The sequence below is a fragment of the Rissa tridactyla genome, chromosome 2, assembly GCF_028500815.1.
Source record: "Rissa tridactyla isolate bRisTri1 chromosome 2, bRisTri1.patW.cur.20221130, whole genome shotgun sequence".
Taxonomy (NCBI): Eukaryota; Metazoa; Chordata; class Aves; order Charadriiformes; family Laridae; genus Rissa; species Rissa tridactyla.
In genome coordinates, this window is record NC_071467.1 from 70,384,080 (window position 1) to 70,400,384 (window position 16,305).

At 40.3% G+C, this 16,305-nt stretch overlaps 1 protein-coding gene across 1 annotated transcript; it reads left to right on the top strand.

Moving 5' to 3' along the window:
- Window positions 1–36: 36 nt before the first annotated feature.
- Window positions 37–16,157, top strand: SDHA (succinate dehydrogenase complex flavoprotein subunit A). The gene is made up of 15 exons (XM_054192252.1): window positions 37–183; window positions 2,794–2,880; window positions 3,187–3,348; window positions 3,753–3,896; window positions 4,044–4,208; window positions 5,417–5,565; window positions 6,858–6,982; window positions 8,246–8,414; window positions 8,982–9,177; window positions 9,960–10,131; window positions 11,499–11,617; window positions 11,994–12,105; window positions 13,254–13,384; window positions 13,895–14,008; window positions 14,935–16,157. The coding sequence occupies exons 1-15, from the start codon at window positions 118–120 to the stop codon at window positions 15,019–15,021; spliced, it is 1,998 nt and encodes a 665-aa protein (XP_054048227.1). The 5' UTR covers window positions 37–117; the 3' UTR covers window positions 15,022–16,157.
- Window positions 16,158–16,305: the final 148 nt, after the last annotated feature.

A 16,305-nucleotide genomic window follows, 5' to 3' on the forward strand; every position in this document is an offset into this window, starting at 1 on the left:
CTCCCCCCCTCGCCTCCCAGAACAATTGGTCTCTCCCGCCGAGCCCTGCGGGTGGCGGCGCCGTTAGCGGCCGTCTCGCGCCTGCGCCCTCGTTCGCTCCCCCCGGCTCCCTGCGAAATGGCGGCGGCGGTGGCGGCTTCACGGGGCTTGGCGAAGCACTGGCTGCGGCCGGCGGCGCGGGCGGTGAGTGCCTCTCCTCGGCCCGCTCTGCCCAGCCCTCCCGCTGGCCTCCTGGCGGAGGGGAAAGGCTCAGGCCGCTGGGCTGGCGCGGAGAAGCCCCTTTCGGGGGGGTAGACCGGCCGGCAGGGCCCGAAGACCCTACGCGTCTCCCGCCCCCTCTCCCCTCAGCCGCAGCGGGGGAGGGCGCCTGGCCACGGCCTAGCCCGCCCTCCCCCGCGGCCCGGTGCGCGGCAGCCGGCGGCGGCCCGTACCCCCTGTCTCCCCGGTGACCTTGGCCGGGGAGCAGCCGCCCCGCGGCGGGGAGCCGCGGCTGAGCTGGGGGAGCCGGGCAGCCGGGGCCGTGCGGCCCCTCGGCGGGCTCGGTCCCTCCGGTTGTTTTTGTGGAGCGGGGCCGTACTTGCTGCTCGGCCCCGGGGGCAGGTTACTGGGAGACAACTGGCGGCGGGCATGGCCGGGCCGCTGCTCCCGGGCTGGGAAGCGAGCGCCGTAGCCTTAGGCTGTGGGCGGGCTCCCTGAGGGACTGAGGAAGGCGCCGGGCACGGGGTGTGCTGTGGAAAGGCCCTGGAAGAGCCTGAGGGAAGGCTTGTTTTTACTCTGTGGTGAAGTGGCGGTCTTCAGTTTCATCAGTAGCTTGGGATTACAAAGACGAATGCAGAGGAAAAGGACCCTGTAAACGCAGCTATAGTTGTTCCTGTCTTATAAAGCAAGTGCAGAAAAGACAACCTACTGAGAAAGAGAAAGGCTTAAAGAGTGTCATTGTGTTTCAGGTGGCAGGGAACTGGCCCTGATGTAATTTTATAAGGGCCGTGATGTTCGTGGTTGCATAACAATTCAGGATTTGTGTGATCAGTGTTGGCTTCAAATTTGGTGTAACATCATTTTCTGCTTTGTGGAGTTCAGAATTATTCTGAATGAAATTTCGTGGCAGCAGAAATTCTTGTATATAGCTTTAACAAAAAGTGTACGTGGATGGGAACAGCAGTTCTGAAGACTCTTGTTTTGTGGAAACTTAGACGTGAAAAGTAAAGCAATCTGCTAAATAGTTGTGTGTTTTTATTTTTCGAGTCCTATATTTCCAGACTCCTCTGATGCAACGTATATTTGATAACTTCATGGCAACTTCAGAAAATAACAGTTTTGTTAAAAGGAAACTAGCTGCAGAGCATTGTGACAGAATTCTGACTGGAGATTGCAGCAGGCTGATTACTCTGAGCGGAGAAAAAAAATGCGTCAACTTCTTTTGGAGCTTTAGGGCATAAGCACAGTTTATGGCTCTTGGACTCATTTTGGTGTTGTTTTTTCCCCTCAGTCATTTGCATTTTCTTTAGGAAATTAAGATAGCATGGGATTGTGCCAAAGCATGATAACACAGCAGGGTGGAAGGGGCAGAGTAACTGCTTGGAGGAGGGCACTAGTAGAACTCCTTATGAATAGGTGTTAAGACTGATCTTATTGAAAGATGGCTATAAAAAACAGAAGTGTGTTAGCAAATACGATGACACACTAGATTCACTGTTACGCAAGAAAGTAACTTGAAGAAACTAGTATAAGAGATGGTATAATTAGGTCAAGGGAAGTGTACTGTAGTTCACTTCAGGGATGGGGAAAGAGATGAACATTAGGAAGTGGTAGGGAGAGAAGACCTGGTTGTTAGCATATTGCAGGGTGATTGAACCATGAATATAACAGTTGCTGGATAAGACAACTGTATCCTAAATACTTAAAATAGATGAGTGCTGATGTCATTGCGCAGGTCACTAGTATGGCTTTGTGTTACTGTTTTCATCAGTTGTACATGCTGAGTTAGGTGTATTTTTCTGAATGGTGTAAAGAAGGAATACCACGTTCCAAGAAATTAGAGATTTATGTGGGGGAGATTAAAGTCTGGTTGGTTTAACCTGTCAAAGCAAAGACTGGATACTGGGTAGATTTGGGTGGTGTGTTTTTTTGTTTTGTTTTTGAATATGCCAGGGGAGAGGAAGTAACATTACAGAAGGGGAAAATTGTGCCCTTGTGCTTCATTTAAATATTAATAAATGGTTCTAAATTAGCCACTAATTAAAAGAGAATGAGAACAAGAAAAATACCTCTGGCTTTTGAAGCAATGATGAACTGGAACAGCTTTTCCTGCCACCTGATTTTTTTAATCTTCATTACTCTTTACCGCCTGAAATAATTCAAATTTTGAGGATTGCTTGACATGAGAGGTATCTTCTGTTAATTCCTGTTGTTCCCATAAAGTTGTCTTCATCATTGTTTACTTATGAGAAAATGCAATAATAATACAGCATTAATTGCAAGCACTCTTCTGTCAGTGCAGCCTCAGATAGGTCTGAGAGACTGGTTACTGTTAGTGAAGTAAATGACAGATAGTCTGTCACACCCTGTTACTTGCAGGCTGTTCTCTCCTCCAGTCAGAACTTTTTTCTTTTTTTCTGGGTATGAATACAGGAAAGCCAGAACTTCATTGCATGTAGCTCTAAAATACATTGTTACAATATTCTTGAATATGTGGTATAAGTGGTAAGTAAAGGGTGGGGTAGCCAAGAATGCTGAAAGTCTTCCTGTGGAAACATTTTTTTCCATAATAGTTGTCTTGACTTCTTTCCATAGTGGCCAGCAGCATGCCAGACTTTTGCACGCAACTTGCACTTCACAGTCTATGGAAAGAAAAATGCTTCTACGAAGGTTTCTGATTCGGTATGTTTGTACTTTGTATCTCAAATAACAGATTCGATAATACACTTAATGCTTGAGAGACATGAAACAACCATATACTTGTTTTTTAGTGGAATGTTGTGTTAAAGTCCATAGTGAGATTGAATTGCTGAAATGTATAGCTCTTCTTCATGATAGTTTCCACCTAAGAGAGTATATAACAGATGCAGCCTTTACTGCAAGAGTCTGTTAAGAACATTAAACGTATACTGCTTGTGCCTCTGTGAAACTTAAGTTTGACCTAGCTGGAAATATTTGTCATCATAACAAACTGCTTTATTTTTCTAGATTTCTACACAATATCCAGTAGTGGACCATGAATTTGATGCGGTGGTTGTGGGTGCAGGAGGAGCAGGTCTGCGGGCTGCATTTGGTTTGTCAGAAGCCGGGTTTAATACAGCATGTGTTACCAAGCTGTTTCCCACTAGGTCTCATACTGTTGCTGCACAGGTAAGAAATGAGGTAGAACAAATGTTTAAAAAATGCCTGCTGTCAGAAAGCTGATTTGGATATGCATGTGAACATCATGTTTTGAGGCCATGCTTTCTTTTATAAATATTGCGTATTGAGGTGATACTACTTTGGAGGGGAATATATGTTTAGATCTATTCAGTGCTTTTTCACTCCATTCAGTGTAACTTCGCAATTCATTGTGTTATACAAAACAGAACAAGATAAGAGCCGTTGTGAAACTGATAAATTCCAAAGGTTTTTCACAGCCATGTTAAATCTGCCTTTACTGTATTTCTTGTACACAGAAGCATAAAGGGTATGTGATTTTTAAGAGATGGGGAAAACCTACTAAAACTGTACTTCAGTAATACAATTCCCGGAAAATGGATTTTCATTTACAGGGAGGAATCAATGCTGCTCTGGGAAACATGGAGGATGATAACTGGAGGTGGCATTTCTATGACACAGTGAAGGGGTCCGATTGGCTGGGTGACCAGGATGCCATACACTACATGACAGAGCAAGCCCCAGCTGCGGTGATAGAGGTGGGACTCGTTGGAATTGATGTCAGCTCTAAGTATTTATAACACAGACTAGCTTCCAAAGAGATGTCCTTACTTAGGTGCATGGTAAAATAACTTGTTTGACTGTTGTGGACACGAGTTTCTGATGCTTGTGTTTCGGTTCAACAGCTGGAAAATTATGGGATGCCATTCAGCAGAACTGAAGAAGGAAAAATCTATCAGCGTGCATTTGGTGGACAGAGTCTTCAGTTTGGAAAAGGAGGACAGGCTCACAGATGCTGTTGTGTTGCAGACAGGACAGGACACTCACTGTTACATACTCTGTATGGCAGGGTAAGCAGCTGAGAAGTAAACTTGGTTTGGGGTTTTGTGTTTGCAGTTAATGATTTTTTTTATTTTTTTTTTTTATTCTTCACCCCTGGAGTTTGAATTAACAAACAAAACATTTAGCTGTTCACCTATCAATGAGGAATCCAGGGGAATGACTCAACAATTCTGGCTTTTCTTCCTTCCTTTGGCGATGTGGAAGGATGTAGCCTAGGTGACGCTTGGGTGGGTTTTTTTTTTTTTGTCGGGAGTATGCACTAATGGAATAAATTGAAAGATTGTAATTATAATGGCTGTCATGAAGACAACGGATGTTAATTAGTATACAGTGTTAGCTTTGTGGTCTGGGGTAGTTCTTCACTGTTAACACTTCTGTGTCTGTTAACTAGACCCAAAGAGAATTTATGTAAACCATCCCCAAAAAACATTTTTCAAAAACTCTGACACAGCAGCAGTGGAGAACTCTGAAAAGAGGTACAAGGCAGTTTTCTTTAACTCACCTTCAAACAGGGAATGGGGTGAAACAAGAGGTGTAAATGCACGAAGGCATACTGTGCCTTTCTGAGCTTGCTCTATGGCAAGTAAGTGACTAGTGTTCCAGCATCTGTTCCTATCAATTCTACAAACAATAACTGAAGAAAGATTTCATTATTTTAAAATGGTAGTAGCTACTTGAAGCCTGAAATTAAGTACCTAGTAGCTAGTGTGGGGGTTTTTTTATTTACTTAGTAGCTAACTAATTGCTCTGCTTCAGGTTAACACTGTATACTGCTGCAATACAAATGCTCAGTGCTGCCAGACGCTGGTCTGATCCTTGAGGGCATGAAAGAATGTTTGACTTGATGCCCACTGTTTCTGCTGTTACACTAGGCTCCCGGAGATGTATTTTGCTTTTCTGCAAGACGTAACACGTGCTTGTACGTGTGTGAAGCACCACAGCTGACTAAAGTGTTGCCAAATGTAGAGGGAATAACAAGTCTTGCTGACTAGCAATGACGTCTTGGAATTAAGTGGTTTGGTAACTGTTTGTGTCTCTCTAAGCTAGAATAGATTCATTAGCAAATTTTTATAAAGATTCGTGAGGAAACCAGCTTCCCTGAGAGTTGGTGAGGGTGGTTTTTATCCTGATACAGCCCATATGCATTGGCTGTTTCGAAGACAAGTTACTCTGGTTTCTGGATTTTTCTTAAAGTTCCTTTTTTATTTTCCTCCAGTCTCTAAGATATGATACAAGCTACTTTGTTGAATATTTTGCCCTGGACCTACTTATGGAAAATGGAGAATGTCGTGGTGTTATTGCCCTTTGCATAGAAGATGGCACTATACATCGTTTTAGAGCAAAGAACACTGTCATTGCCACTGGGTAATGTAATGTTTATGATGGACAGAAACTTGAGAGTGCTCCTAGGTGGAGTTCTGAGTGTTTGAATCCACAGTGTGGAGGTGACATGTTGACTTGAAAAACATAATTTGTATGTTCATGTTCCCCACCACCACCTTGATCAAAAGCAATGTAATTGAATTCAGTCATTCCCTCTGAAAGAAGGCACATACTAATTTTGTGACCAAGTATAAATTTAGTATGAGGTCTAACTTTGAATTCTAGAATGATGTCATAAAGTTGGAATGTGTAAGAGTGGTATGGATGGTTCAAATGGTTTTAGATTTTTAAAACGTGCTGTTTAAAGCAGACGTTGTTGCAATGCTGCAACATGTGCGTGTATGTGTAGGGTTCTGAGTTTTCCTGTAGGAAACGGCTTATTTCAAAATTCTGGACAACCTATTACATTAAGATACCAACGTTGTAAGTCTACTTGTTGTAGGATGAAATTATCAGAAAATGAGTGTAACTTAACATCACTTGGTTGCAAAGGTTTGTGTATGTTTATTAGAATACTATATGCATTAGTCTTCTGCTGCTTATAACTGTCTCTTATCTGTTTTCAGTATGCAAAATATTTGTAAACATATCTGTCAAAGAAAAATACTTAGTTTTGTTGCCTACATAATTTGGTTTTATTTAAAGCTGAGGCTTTTGTACTTGCATACTTTGAGGTACATACAATGTGTAGATTGATGTTTCTTCTGAGAGTTTGTCCTGAAACTGGGAGTACTGACAGTTGTCAATAATGTTGGAAGCTGACGTATTTTTTTTCAGTCATAAGAATTCATATTCCTTACTTAATTTTGGACAACTAAGTTTTGAAATCTAAGAATATAAAATCAGGACCACATTGAGGATATAAACCATTCTTACATGCTATTTTTGATAAAACAGCTAATAATAGTTTGAATGAAATCTAATGGTACTGGATTGAGACAACTTTCTGAAGTAACTTTTTTCTGGCAAAAAGGCTTCTGAAACTAACGTAACTATCCTGCTTTGGAATTGTTGTTGTTGTTCTTGGTCCTTCTGTCACCAGCTGTTTATCAGCAGCTGGTGAGCATATGGTTGAGTGTAATGGAGCAATACCAATTTTGTTTTCTTTTGGTTGAACTTAGTACAGGAAATGGCAGACCTTATGCATCTTGCTTATTAACTGTCTGCTCTGTTTCCACTATTGTGTGAACAGCATAGCTGAGTGGTATGTTCTGGTGATTTATTTCTTTTTTCTCTCCTCCCCTGCTAATTCTGTTAACTTTTGTGTTCTGTAGTGGATACGGCCGCACTTACTTCAGTTGTACATCTGCTCATACTAGTACAGGTGATGGCACTGCTATGGTCACACGAGCTGGTCTTCCTTGCCAGGACTTAGAATTTGTACAGTTTCACCCCACAGGTACAGCATACGGAATAGTACTTAACAACGCTATTTTTGATATGAATTGAACAGATTAATTTTGTTTTAAATGTGCTTGTGTCAGTTTGTACTTTTCTGCAGCATTTCATTGGTTCATTAGTTACTTGTGACAGGTGTTCAGACTTGTCTGCAACTGCTGTTGAATAAAAATCTGAGAGTTAAGATTTACAATATGAGAAGGGTCTCAGCTGGTCTAATTTGAAGACCAGTGTTAAATATTTTGAGGTGCTGTCTTTACAATACTAACAGGTCTTATGAATTCCAAGCTGAAACCACTTCACCTCTTAAACTTACATTTCCTTTTGTCTTGAAAATATTAAAGGGTTTGGTATTGGATACGGGAGCAATGGGATAGATGCAAATGTTAGGGAATTATTTACTGGAACCTTTTGTGGAAGTAGGGTAGTTGAAATAAAGGTATATATTTAGGACTGTGGGTTTATAGCACAGGATCGGTATCTAAACTGTGGACAGCAATGGTCACAAACTAAGAAGTGGGGGGTTTTGTAGCTAATAAAATGCTTAGTTTTAATTTGCAGTAAGTGGTGATTTTTTAATTTTTCGCTTAATTTTACAATGTTACCCTTGTTATATTGTAGAGACCCAATGTTCATTTGACTTAGCTAAGGTTTTTCTAGTCAAAGAAGCTTCATTGCTTGTGTGATAATTCTGTAGCTTTTAACATAGTTATCAAGTGCATGAGTTAGTTAACATTTTTGTTTTCTATGATGACCAGTGCTGAAGGTTAACAGGTAGGCCTTCCTTCTCTAAAGGAAAAGAAAACTGGGTAAGCTCTGACGTTCCATGTGATTTGAAGCCATCCTGTACTGCCTTAGCACAGAAGAAGAGGGAACAAAGATGAGCAAACTGGCCTTGAGATAATCAACTTACGGTTTACTTCAAAATCTTGAACAGAGTAATTTGCTGAAGGTCTAAGAAATCTTCGTAAAATTCTCCTTACATATTGATGGGTGGAGATCTCTTCCAGTTCTAATATTTTAGATGCTGTGGGTGTTCCAAATCGACTTCCTTACCTTTTGGGAAGAGTGTTTGAAAGGAGTGACAATACTTGATTCTAGGCAGTCTTGGGGGACAGTTCCTAATGGTATGATTAGGGTGGAATAAAATCTACCAGTGTGACTTGCGTTATTTTAAGAAGACCTTGTTTAGTCAATCCTGGTCATCCTGATTATGAAGCTGTCAGGAGAATATATCATGTAATGGTATTTTCTTTCTTGACAGGTATCTATGGGGCTGGCTGCCTTATAACTGAAGGATGTCGTGGAGAGGGAGGTATTCTAATTAACAGTCAAGGTGAAAGATTTATGGAGAGATATGCACCTGTTGCTAAGGATCTGGCTTCCAGGGATGTAGTGTCTCGTTCTATGACCATAGAAATCCGTGAAGGAAGGTTAGTTAAATACTCTTAATGAAGCTGCAGAATAAATACTTAATCATACTAGACTGTACAGTACAATAGTGCATTTGATAAACACCTGGTAATGCACGGGACTGAGCTTTAATTGTTCGCTGAACACTGCATGTGGGGCAGAAACTTTGCTTGTTAATTCCTAATGATACTGAAAAGGAACATGAGATGTTACGAGTCTCTTGTTTGAATTCGGTGCACCTAGAGACAGTTGCTCAAAGAAGTTTAATGTATATGCTCTTACTGCAAACAGTGGAAATAATTTGGTGCTCTGTTCTCTTGACTAATTATCTTTTTTAACATATTTCTGCAGAGATACAGTGGTTTAAAGTCTTAAATACTGTGAATTATTGTGAAAAGACAGCTGGGAGGTGAAAAATATGCTTAAATTCAGCCAGGTTCAACAGTCTTTTCAAATATGCTAGATATTAATTTTTGTCACGTAACCTTTGATTATTTTTTTCACAAATTAAAGAAATTGGATTAGAAATATTACTGGTGTTTGCAGAATTCCTGTTATGTATTCCAGTATTGACTGTTTTTTCGTAGGGGTTGTGGTCCTGAAAAAGACCATGTATACTTGCAGTTGCACCACTTACCACCACAGCAGCTAGCAACCCGTCTCCCAGGAATTTCCGAAACTGCTATGATATTTGCTGGAGTTGACGTCACTAAAGAGCCTATTCCTGTTCTGCCTACTGTGCATTATAATATGGGAGGTATTCCTACTAACTACAAAGGACAAGTAAGTAATATATATCACTTTTAGTATTTTTTTCATGATAATAATAGGAAATTGTTTTTCTAAATATAAAAGCATTAACAATGTTTTTCATAAATGATTAATAAAATTAATAATATTATTATAGTGATGTCAGAGTATTTAAAACATACAATCTGGTTTGTTTTTGTAAACAACTTGAGAACCATGTTCCAGTCCATCTGGACATGGGAGTTCCAAGAAACCTCTAAAATGAAGTTACTGTCATGTTTGACAATAGTTCTCTGTTTATCAAGTTGAGGATAATATAGTTGAACAAAGATCAAACTAGGGCACTATTACAATCTGTAACTCAAGTTAATATGTATTAATTCTCTTTACCTCATGTAATCTCTACACTAAAGCAGATTCCAGCTTATACTAGCTAGAAGTCAATGTGGTGATGTCAGCTGAATTTTTCTGTTTCATTGTATTGTACTTGTTAATTTTTAATGTAAAATTTTGCCTTAGAAATGTGTGCCGATCAGACTTTCTTCCTGTGACTTTCTGACTTGCTGCAGAATTGTGATGAAACAGAACCATGTGCTATTCATAAGCATAACTAAAGAAATCTTAGGTTTTAGTGCCATCTATTTACATAGTATTACTGCTTACCCTTTAGAACTAAGGTATTTATGGATTTAGAGTCAGAGAAAACTTTAGATTGCTGTGTTTCATCCTTATGTGCACATGGCCTTTGCAAATAAGGTGGTTTGCCCTGTTATGAACGGTTTAAGAAACTGAGTATTGATTGTCTAACATGCCAGGTGATTACACACGTGAATGGCCAGGATAAAGTGGTACCTGGTTTATATGCATGTGGGGAAGCAGCCTCTGCATCTGTCCATGGCGCAAATCGACTTGGGGCAAACTCACTCCTGGATTTGGTGGTCTTTGGTCGTGCTTGTGCCCTTACTATTGCAGAGACATGCAAACCTGGTAAGTCTCTTTTTTTTTTTTTTTAGAGACATTTGCCTTTATGACTTAATTTCTGCCCAACAAAGAGTTGTTGCTACCTAACTCAAATTCAGAGTGCTAGACATAGACTTTTATTTGTTACAAAAGGCAGAAGTCAGTGCTTACACTTTTCATAGGCATGTTCTTTGCTATGCAAATTTTTGACTAATACCGTGTGAGTTGATATTTTTTAATCTAGAATTGGGTCAATGCTATTGTCAAAAACAGTTAAAATTTTTCACAAATTAGCGAAAGAGAATATTGAATGTGAAGATTGACTTCTCTACAACCTGCACTGCATCTTCTACATCAAAATGTAGTCTGTCTAACACTTTGCACTTTGGTACAGTGGAATTTGCTGCCACCTTGTTGATTTATAAGGTGGATTGCTCATGCAAGTGGTAAGAGATACTAAAAATTGTAAAATCTTATTCCCTATATGTGGGTTATTGCCACTGAATATTAGTTTTAAATAATCTGATTCAGCAACAGTTACTGAGCTGAGAAAACAAACCAACCAACCCACAAAACCCCAATAAAATACTGTAAGAGGCAGTTATATTGTCAGAGCAGCTCATGTCCAGTAGTTGTCACCTGTTTTCTCATTGCTCAATGTCCAAATTAATAAGATGATTTGTTTTTTCAGTCTGACTGCACAAAGTGCACAGAGTTATGGTTTCTGATGGAATCAGCTTAGATCTAGGGGTGCAAATTTTTGTGCTTTGTGCAAATTTTTATTTGGATCTTTCTGTGGCTCCTTTGAGTTTGAAGTTGCAGAAGGGTTTTTATTAGTCTGAATGCAAAACTAGATGTGAGATGAAGTGTGCTGGTAAGATGCTGTGTTTGGTTTGTTACCCAATAACAGATGGGTTCCAATATTAGAGGTCAGATACGGAGCTCGTGTGTAATGGTCCCTTAACAGATCCAGGAGAGGGTGGGAGGTCTGGGGGTGAGGAGACAAGGAAAGTACAGGGAGAAGGTTATAAGGAGCCACAAGCTTATTCCATAGTTTAGAAGAATTTGCATCAAGTGCTGCTTTTAAGAAATTAACAGTTGAATTTAGCCAAACCTAGCAATTCCCTACTAACTGTCACAGTAAAGAATGTGATTCATATATTCCACCGAGAACTCGGTGGAACTTAACTATTCTATTAATAGCACTTAACTATTTTTAAGTGCGTGGATGCTATTGGGGGGAGTTCAGGGAAGTTATAGTTAACCTGCACCTCAGAGGAAGAAAACAGATTGTGTTTTAGTCAAATCTGACTTGTAGTAGTTGCTAGTCTATGGAACTGCCAGAAAGCAAAACTGAGCCCGACCTACTAAACTTACTCGAACTTTCTTATTAGGAGAGCCAGTTCCCTCCATTAAACCAAATGCTGGTGAAGAGTCAGTTGCTAATCTTGACAAATTAAGATTTGCTAACGGAACCATAAGAACTTCAGAAGTGCGACTTAACATGCAGAAGGTAAGCCTGGCTAGCTGTCAGGTGTAAAGTGGGAGAAGCTGCAAGCAACGGAGGTGGTTGGGTCACTTTGTGAAGTACACTTCAGGATTTGCTTTGCAGAAGTAAAACATAGTGTGAGAAGATGGACTGTGGGCAGCAAAGACTCTACTATCAGTTTTGTTGGTTTCTTCTTCCCGTCGTGGTTATTCCTCTTCGACATTTTACCCATTGTATAATAGAATGAGGTGTCCTCTGTTTGGGGTGAGCAGAAGAGTGTTTTTCCTTCAGGCTGCAGACGTGTTTGAAGTCCAAACGGCTCCATATCAAGCTTTGTTGGAACTAATGAAGTTCTGCATTATGCAGCATATGAAACTGATCTTGTTTTACTATCTTGCAGACAATGCAAAACCATGCTGCTGTATTTCGTACTGGTTCCGTACTCCAAGAAGGCTGTGAAAAACTCAGTGGAATTTATAGTGATCTGGCTCATCTAAAGACATTTGACAGAGGTAATTTGATAACAAAGAATACACCTTGGCCAGAGTACTCCCTGGGAAAACTGGGGGTTTTTTTCATCTGTAAACCTTTTGTGTTTCTTGAAACTTTGGCAAAAGACTTTGACCATTTTGAATCTTCCAAAATATTTTGTAGAGCCCTGTTAGCTAAATGTGGTAATCCAGTAAAGTACTTCACCTTACTTCTTTCAACGAAGAAGACACTAAATTCAGATTTAACTGTGTAGGTTGGTAACTGCTGTTCTCTCAGAACATGATGTAAAGTTGTTCAGACACTAAAACAAACTTTGTTTGTATCTTCTGAAAAGGCCAGGGAGCTGCACAAAGTAGCAAGATTATTCATAGGCTGAACACTTGGTTGTCATTCTTCATCTAAGCAGATAGCGCTGCATGCAGATACTGCCATACTTGCAGTGTATCTTAGGAGAACTTGGTTAATTAAGTAGATCTGATGTCATACCGTTTGTCCACTCACACTGTGTGTTTCTCTCCAACGACTGCTATTGGACATATATCCCAACACTGAAAGTAGAACTGGCTTTCTTGGGCAGCTCTCACCAAACGTCAAGGAAAGTGTTACAATAGCTTAGAATGGAGGGATCAAAATGAAGATACATTCATGTAGGTGAACTTTGGTCCACCTTGCAGATACCGAAATGAAAAAGAACCTGTATAACTATCAGGGGTGGTTTTATGTAGTTTGGTGTCCCCCCTCCGCACCCCCTATCTCTGAGGGTGGGAAGGCAGGGAAAGCCCTGTTTCGACCTTTAGGGATCTATTTGAAGAGCTACCATCTAGCCAGATCTTGTGGTCTGAAATGAGGTGTGGGGACTGTGTTGTAGGTATGATATAAAGCAGGCAAGAAGCTACAGTGTAATTTTGTCTCAGTAGTACACATGCAACAGGGACATCTAGTAGAACTATGATTCTAACTACTGGATTTTTCTAGGATTGTTAGAGTGTAGGAATCATAATTGAGCCTTGCAGGCAATAGTGAGTAATTCAGTATTGCAGAGTACTGTGAGTGCAGTAGGTAGAGCATTAGCTCTATTTTGATTCTAAGTGTCAGCAGTAGGACAGAAGTAAATTGAGGAATAACTTGTTTGTAGAACATCTTCCAAGGTATTTTAATATTTCACTAGGTATTGTGTGGAACACTGACTTGGTGGAGACCCTTGAGCTGCAAAACCTGATGCTTTGTGCTCTACAAACCATTTATGGTGCTGAGGCTCGCAAAGAGTCCCGTGGTGCTCATGCCAGAGAGGACTATAAGGTATAAATATTTTATGTGACCTGGATGTAGGATTGAATTTCCTTGTTATATGTCCTCAGATAGATTATTTAAAAGTTGTAATTTCTTCAATGTTCAGAGTCTTGAGTTAAGAATAGTGTAGTATTTGTTTGAGGTTCCATCTGTTCTTATTTGTTGTATATAAAATGACCGATACATGCAACATTGGGTAATGATCCAGAGAGAAGAGTTGTTCTAGGTGTGCATCTGAATGGTTAGAGAGGTCTAAACCAGGACTATAGTAATAATAAGGTCATAAATGCATAAACAGGACTTCAAGCAGAATAATAGTCCCATGTAAGGCTTTATTACCTTAAAGCCTTGGTTAAGCCTCAGTATTTAAAATTTGGCATGGGCAGTGTTAAGATAAAGCTTTCTGGCTATTAAGAGACACGTTGTGTTACAGTCATAATTGGAATGCAGCTAATCATGTGATTGCAAGTGATTTGCAGATACAATTTCTGGTCTATACTAACCTAATTTTCTCCTTAGTTACGGATAGATGAGTTTGACTACTCTAAGCCACTCCAAGGCCAGCAGCGGAAGCCATTTGAAGAGCACTGGAGAAAGCACACCCTTTCCTATGTGGATGTCCCATCTGGGAAGGTACGTTGAGCCTGATGCTTGAGGGTTGATCTCACTGTCAGCAGACAGCTGCTGTCACAGATGGCTCTTGACATCATGATAATACTGCAAATGATTGTCACTGTCTGAGGTACCTGATATAGTTTAGCGTACTTGGGGGGGCGGGGTGGGGAATTGAACACTTATTCTGTTGTTGAACAGTAGGCACAACTGGGAGAAGTTTGGGAATTGACTTTGCGATTTGAGCTGGAATTGTTTTTCCCCTTGTATCAGGCTAGTACAAAACTGTGTGTGTGTTTTGTTTTGGTTTTTTTTTCTTTTCCTCTTATGGTGGCAAAACCTGTTGTTGGTGTTTAGCATAAAGTTTTAATGGTATTTCAAAGAAAAAAATCTGAAATCTGACCCTATAAAAATCTGACACAAAAAAGTGTTGTTTTTCGTATCCCATTCTCCAAATCATCTGTTTTCTCTCCCCCGGTTCCAGCTTTCTTGAATCTAGTTTGAGGACAAGTGAGAACACTTCACTTCCTGAATAGCTGCTGAGGATGGAAAGATAGTGTGACACAGTTGTGTCTCCTGACTGGTCTATTGGGTTCTCTATCTCCAAGATTTTCTTAGTTTAAAGAAGTAGGAACTAGCAATCTTAGCCAAAACCTTACTTTTGTCTAAAAGGCCTTTTTAAAGTAGTAATCTTCTGATACCATTTCTGGTCAGGCTTTGTTTCTAAGGAATTCAGTCAGTGGTAACTTGGTGGAACTTGAATGTTCTGTGTAGGTTAGTAATGGTTCATTTTCTACGGAAGGAAAAAGAATAATGGCAAAATTAGCTTAACATCAATGAAATCATTCAGTTACCTGTGTTATTTGGTCATTCCTGTTAGCTAGGCTGTCTTGTTTAGATACAAGAGGTTGGTTTGTCTTAAAGTCATTTGTTTTCGTTTACTTCAGGTTACCTTGAAATACAGACCTGTGATCGACAGAACTTTGAATGAAGAAGACTGCTCAACTGTGCCGCCTGCTATTCGCTCATATTAGTAACTTACATTTAACTTGCGGCCCTCTCCCAGAGGGGGTTAGTGTACATAAGCATAGCACAAGCAAATCAAAATAGTGTTGTCACTATCAGTTACTGGAAAATGCTAACTAAACTTTTCTCCAGCTTGTATTCTGCTGTGGCTTACTGTACAACTACAAAAATGGAATGCAGGACAGCTTATGTTCTTCCACCCATCTGTCATAACTGACAGGGAAAACACAAAATGTGTCTAAATAAAGTGATTGGATGTCTTGTATTTGTTTGAATATGCTGTTATGTATATAATTATAATGCATTTATTTTGAATGTATAGTTATTTCCATATTTTAAGAACAAGAACTGCATTGTAGTACTTTCAGACAAGGTGCAGATGCTGAATTTTATGATACAGGGAATTAAAATGAAGCAAGTACCATGAAAGAAAAGACGACGAGGCACTAGTAATCATAACTTCATGTTTTGTTTTGTTTTTTTGTCTGAAGCTAAAATTGTAAAAATTCTCATACTTTGTTTTATTGAAGGAAACAAGAGACTTCTACTGCAGTTACTTCCTCCATATACCATGAACAGAATGTAATCTTAATAGCTAATCTGTGCTATCTCTGGACTGTTTGAAGCCCTTTTTGTGGCGTCCTGTGCCTGTATTTTCTAGACTGTCTTTTCTGCGTGAGGAACCAAGGGCTAGTTTTGCAGAAGAGTTACCTAAATACTAAAGGTTACCAGCTTTACTGCCAAGATGTAACATGGAAGGCATCAGTAGAGCCATTTCTAGCAGTATTTCTTGGAGGACTGAAGTGTCCTGCAATTGAATGGAGCATTTCTTAAATTTTTAACTTTTTTTTTTCTTTTGCTTTCTCAACTACGGAATGTTGGCTGTTTGAAAAAATGAATGTTGGAAAAACTGAAATGTTGGAATGTTGCTGGTGGCGGTTGGAATAATTTAATATGCTGTATATCACTCCTGTAGCGTTGGAAAAACACAGCCTCTCCCGGTGCTACCCTTGCCTGGGCAGGAAGGGGGACTATATCTTCATTTGGCTTTTTTTTACAGAAAGAGCCCTGACTGTTGTTAAGAAGGGGGTAAATAGTGTTTCATACGTCTTTAAAAATATCACAATAAAGCAGAATAAGCTAATGCCTTCTTCCCATCGTCTGGAAATCGCCGTTGGCCCGGATGAAGCGGCTTTTCCTCAGGCCGGGCGGGGGCGGGCACTCACGCCGCCGCCGCGCAGGCGCCGCCCGCCCTCGGAGGCGGTTCTCCCGCCGCTGCCTGCCCCTGGCCG

What these genes read in the sequence shown, in the direction of transcription:
- SDHA (XM_054192252.1), top strand. Translation starts at nt 118, where the DNA reads ATGGCGGCGGCGGTGGCGGCTTCACGGGGCTTGGCGAAGCACTGGCTG. An exon ending in TACATACTCTGTATGGCAGG is followed by an intron (nt 4,209 to 5,416) that starts GTAAGCAGCTGA and finishes ATTTTCCTCCAG; the next exon opens with TCTCTAAGATATGATACAAG. An exon ending in TGGATGTCCCATCTGGGAAG is followed by an intron (nt 14,009 to 14,934) that starts GTACGTTGAGCC and finishes CGTTTACTTCAG; the next exon opens with GTTACCTTGAAATACAGACC.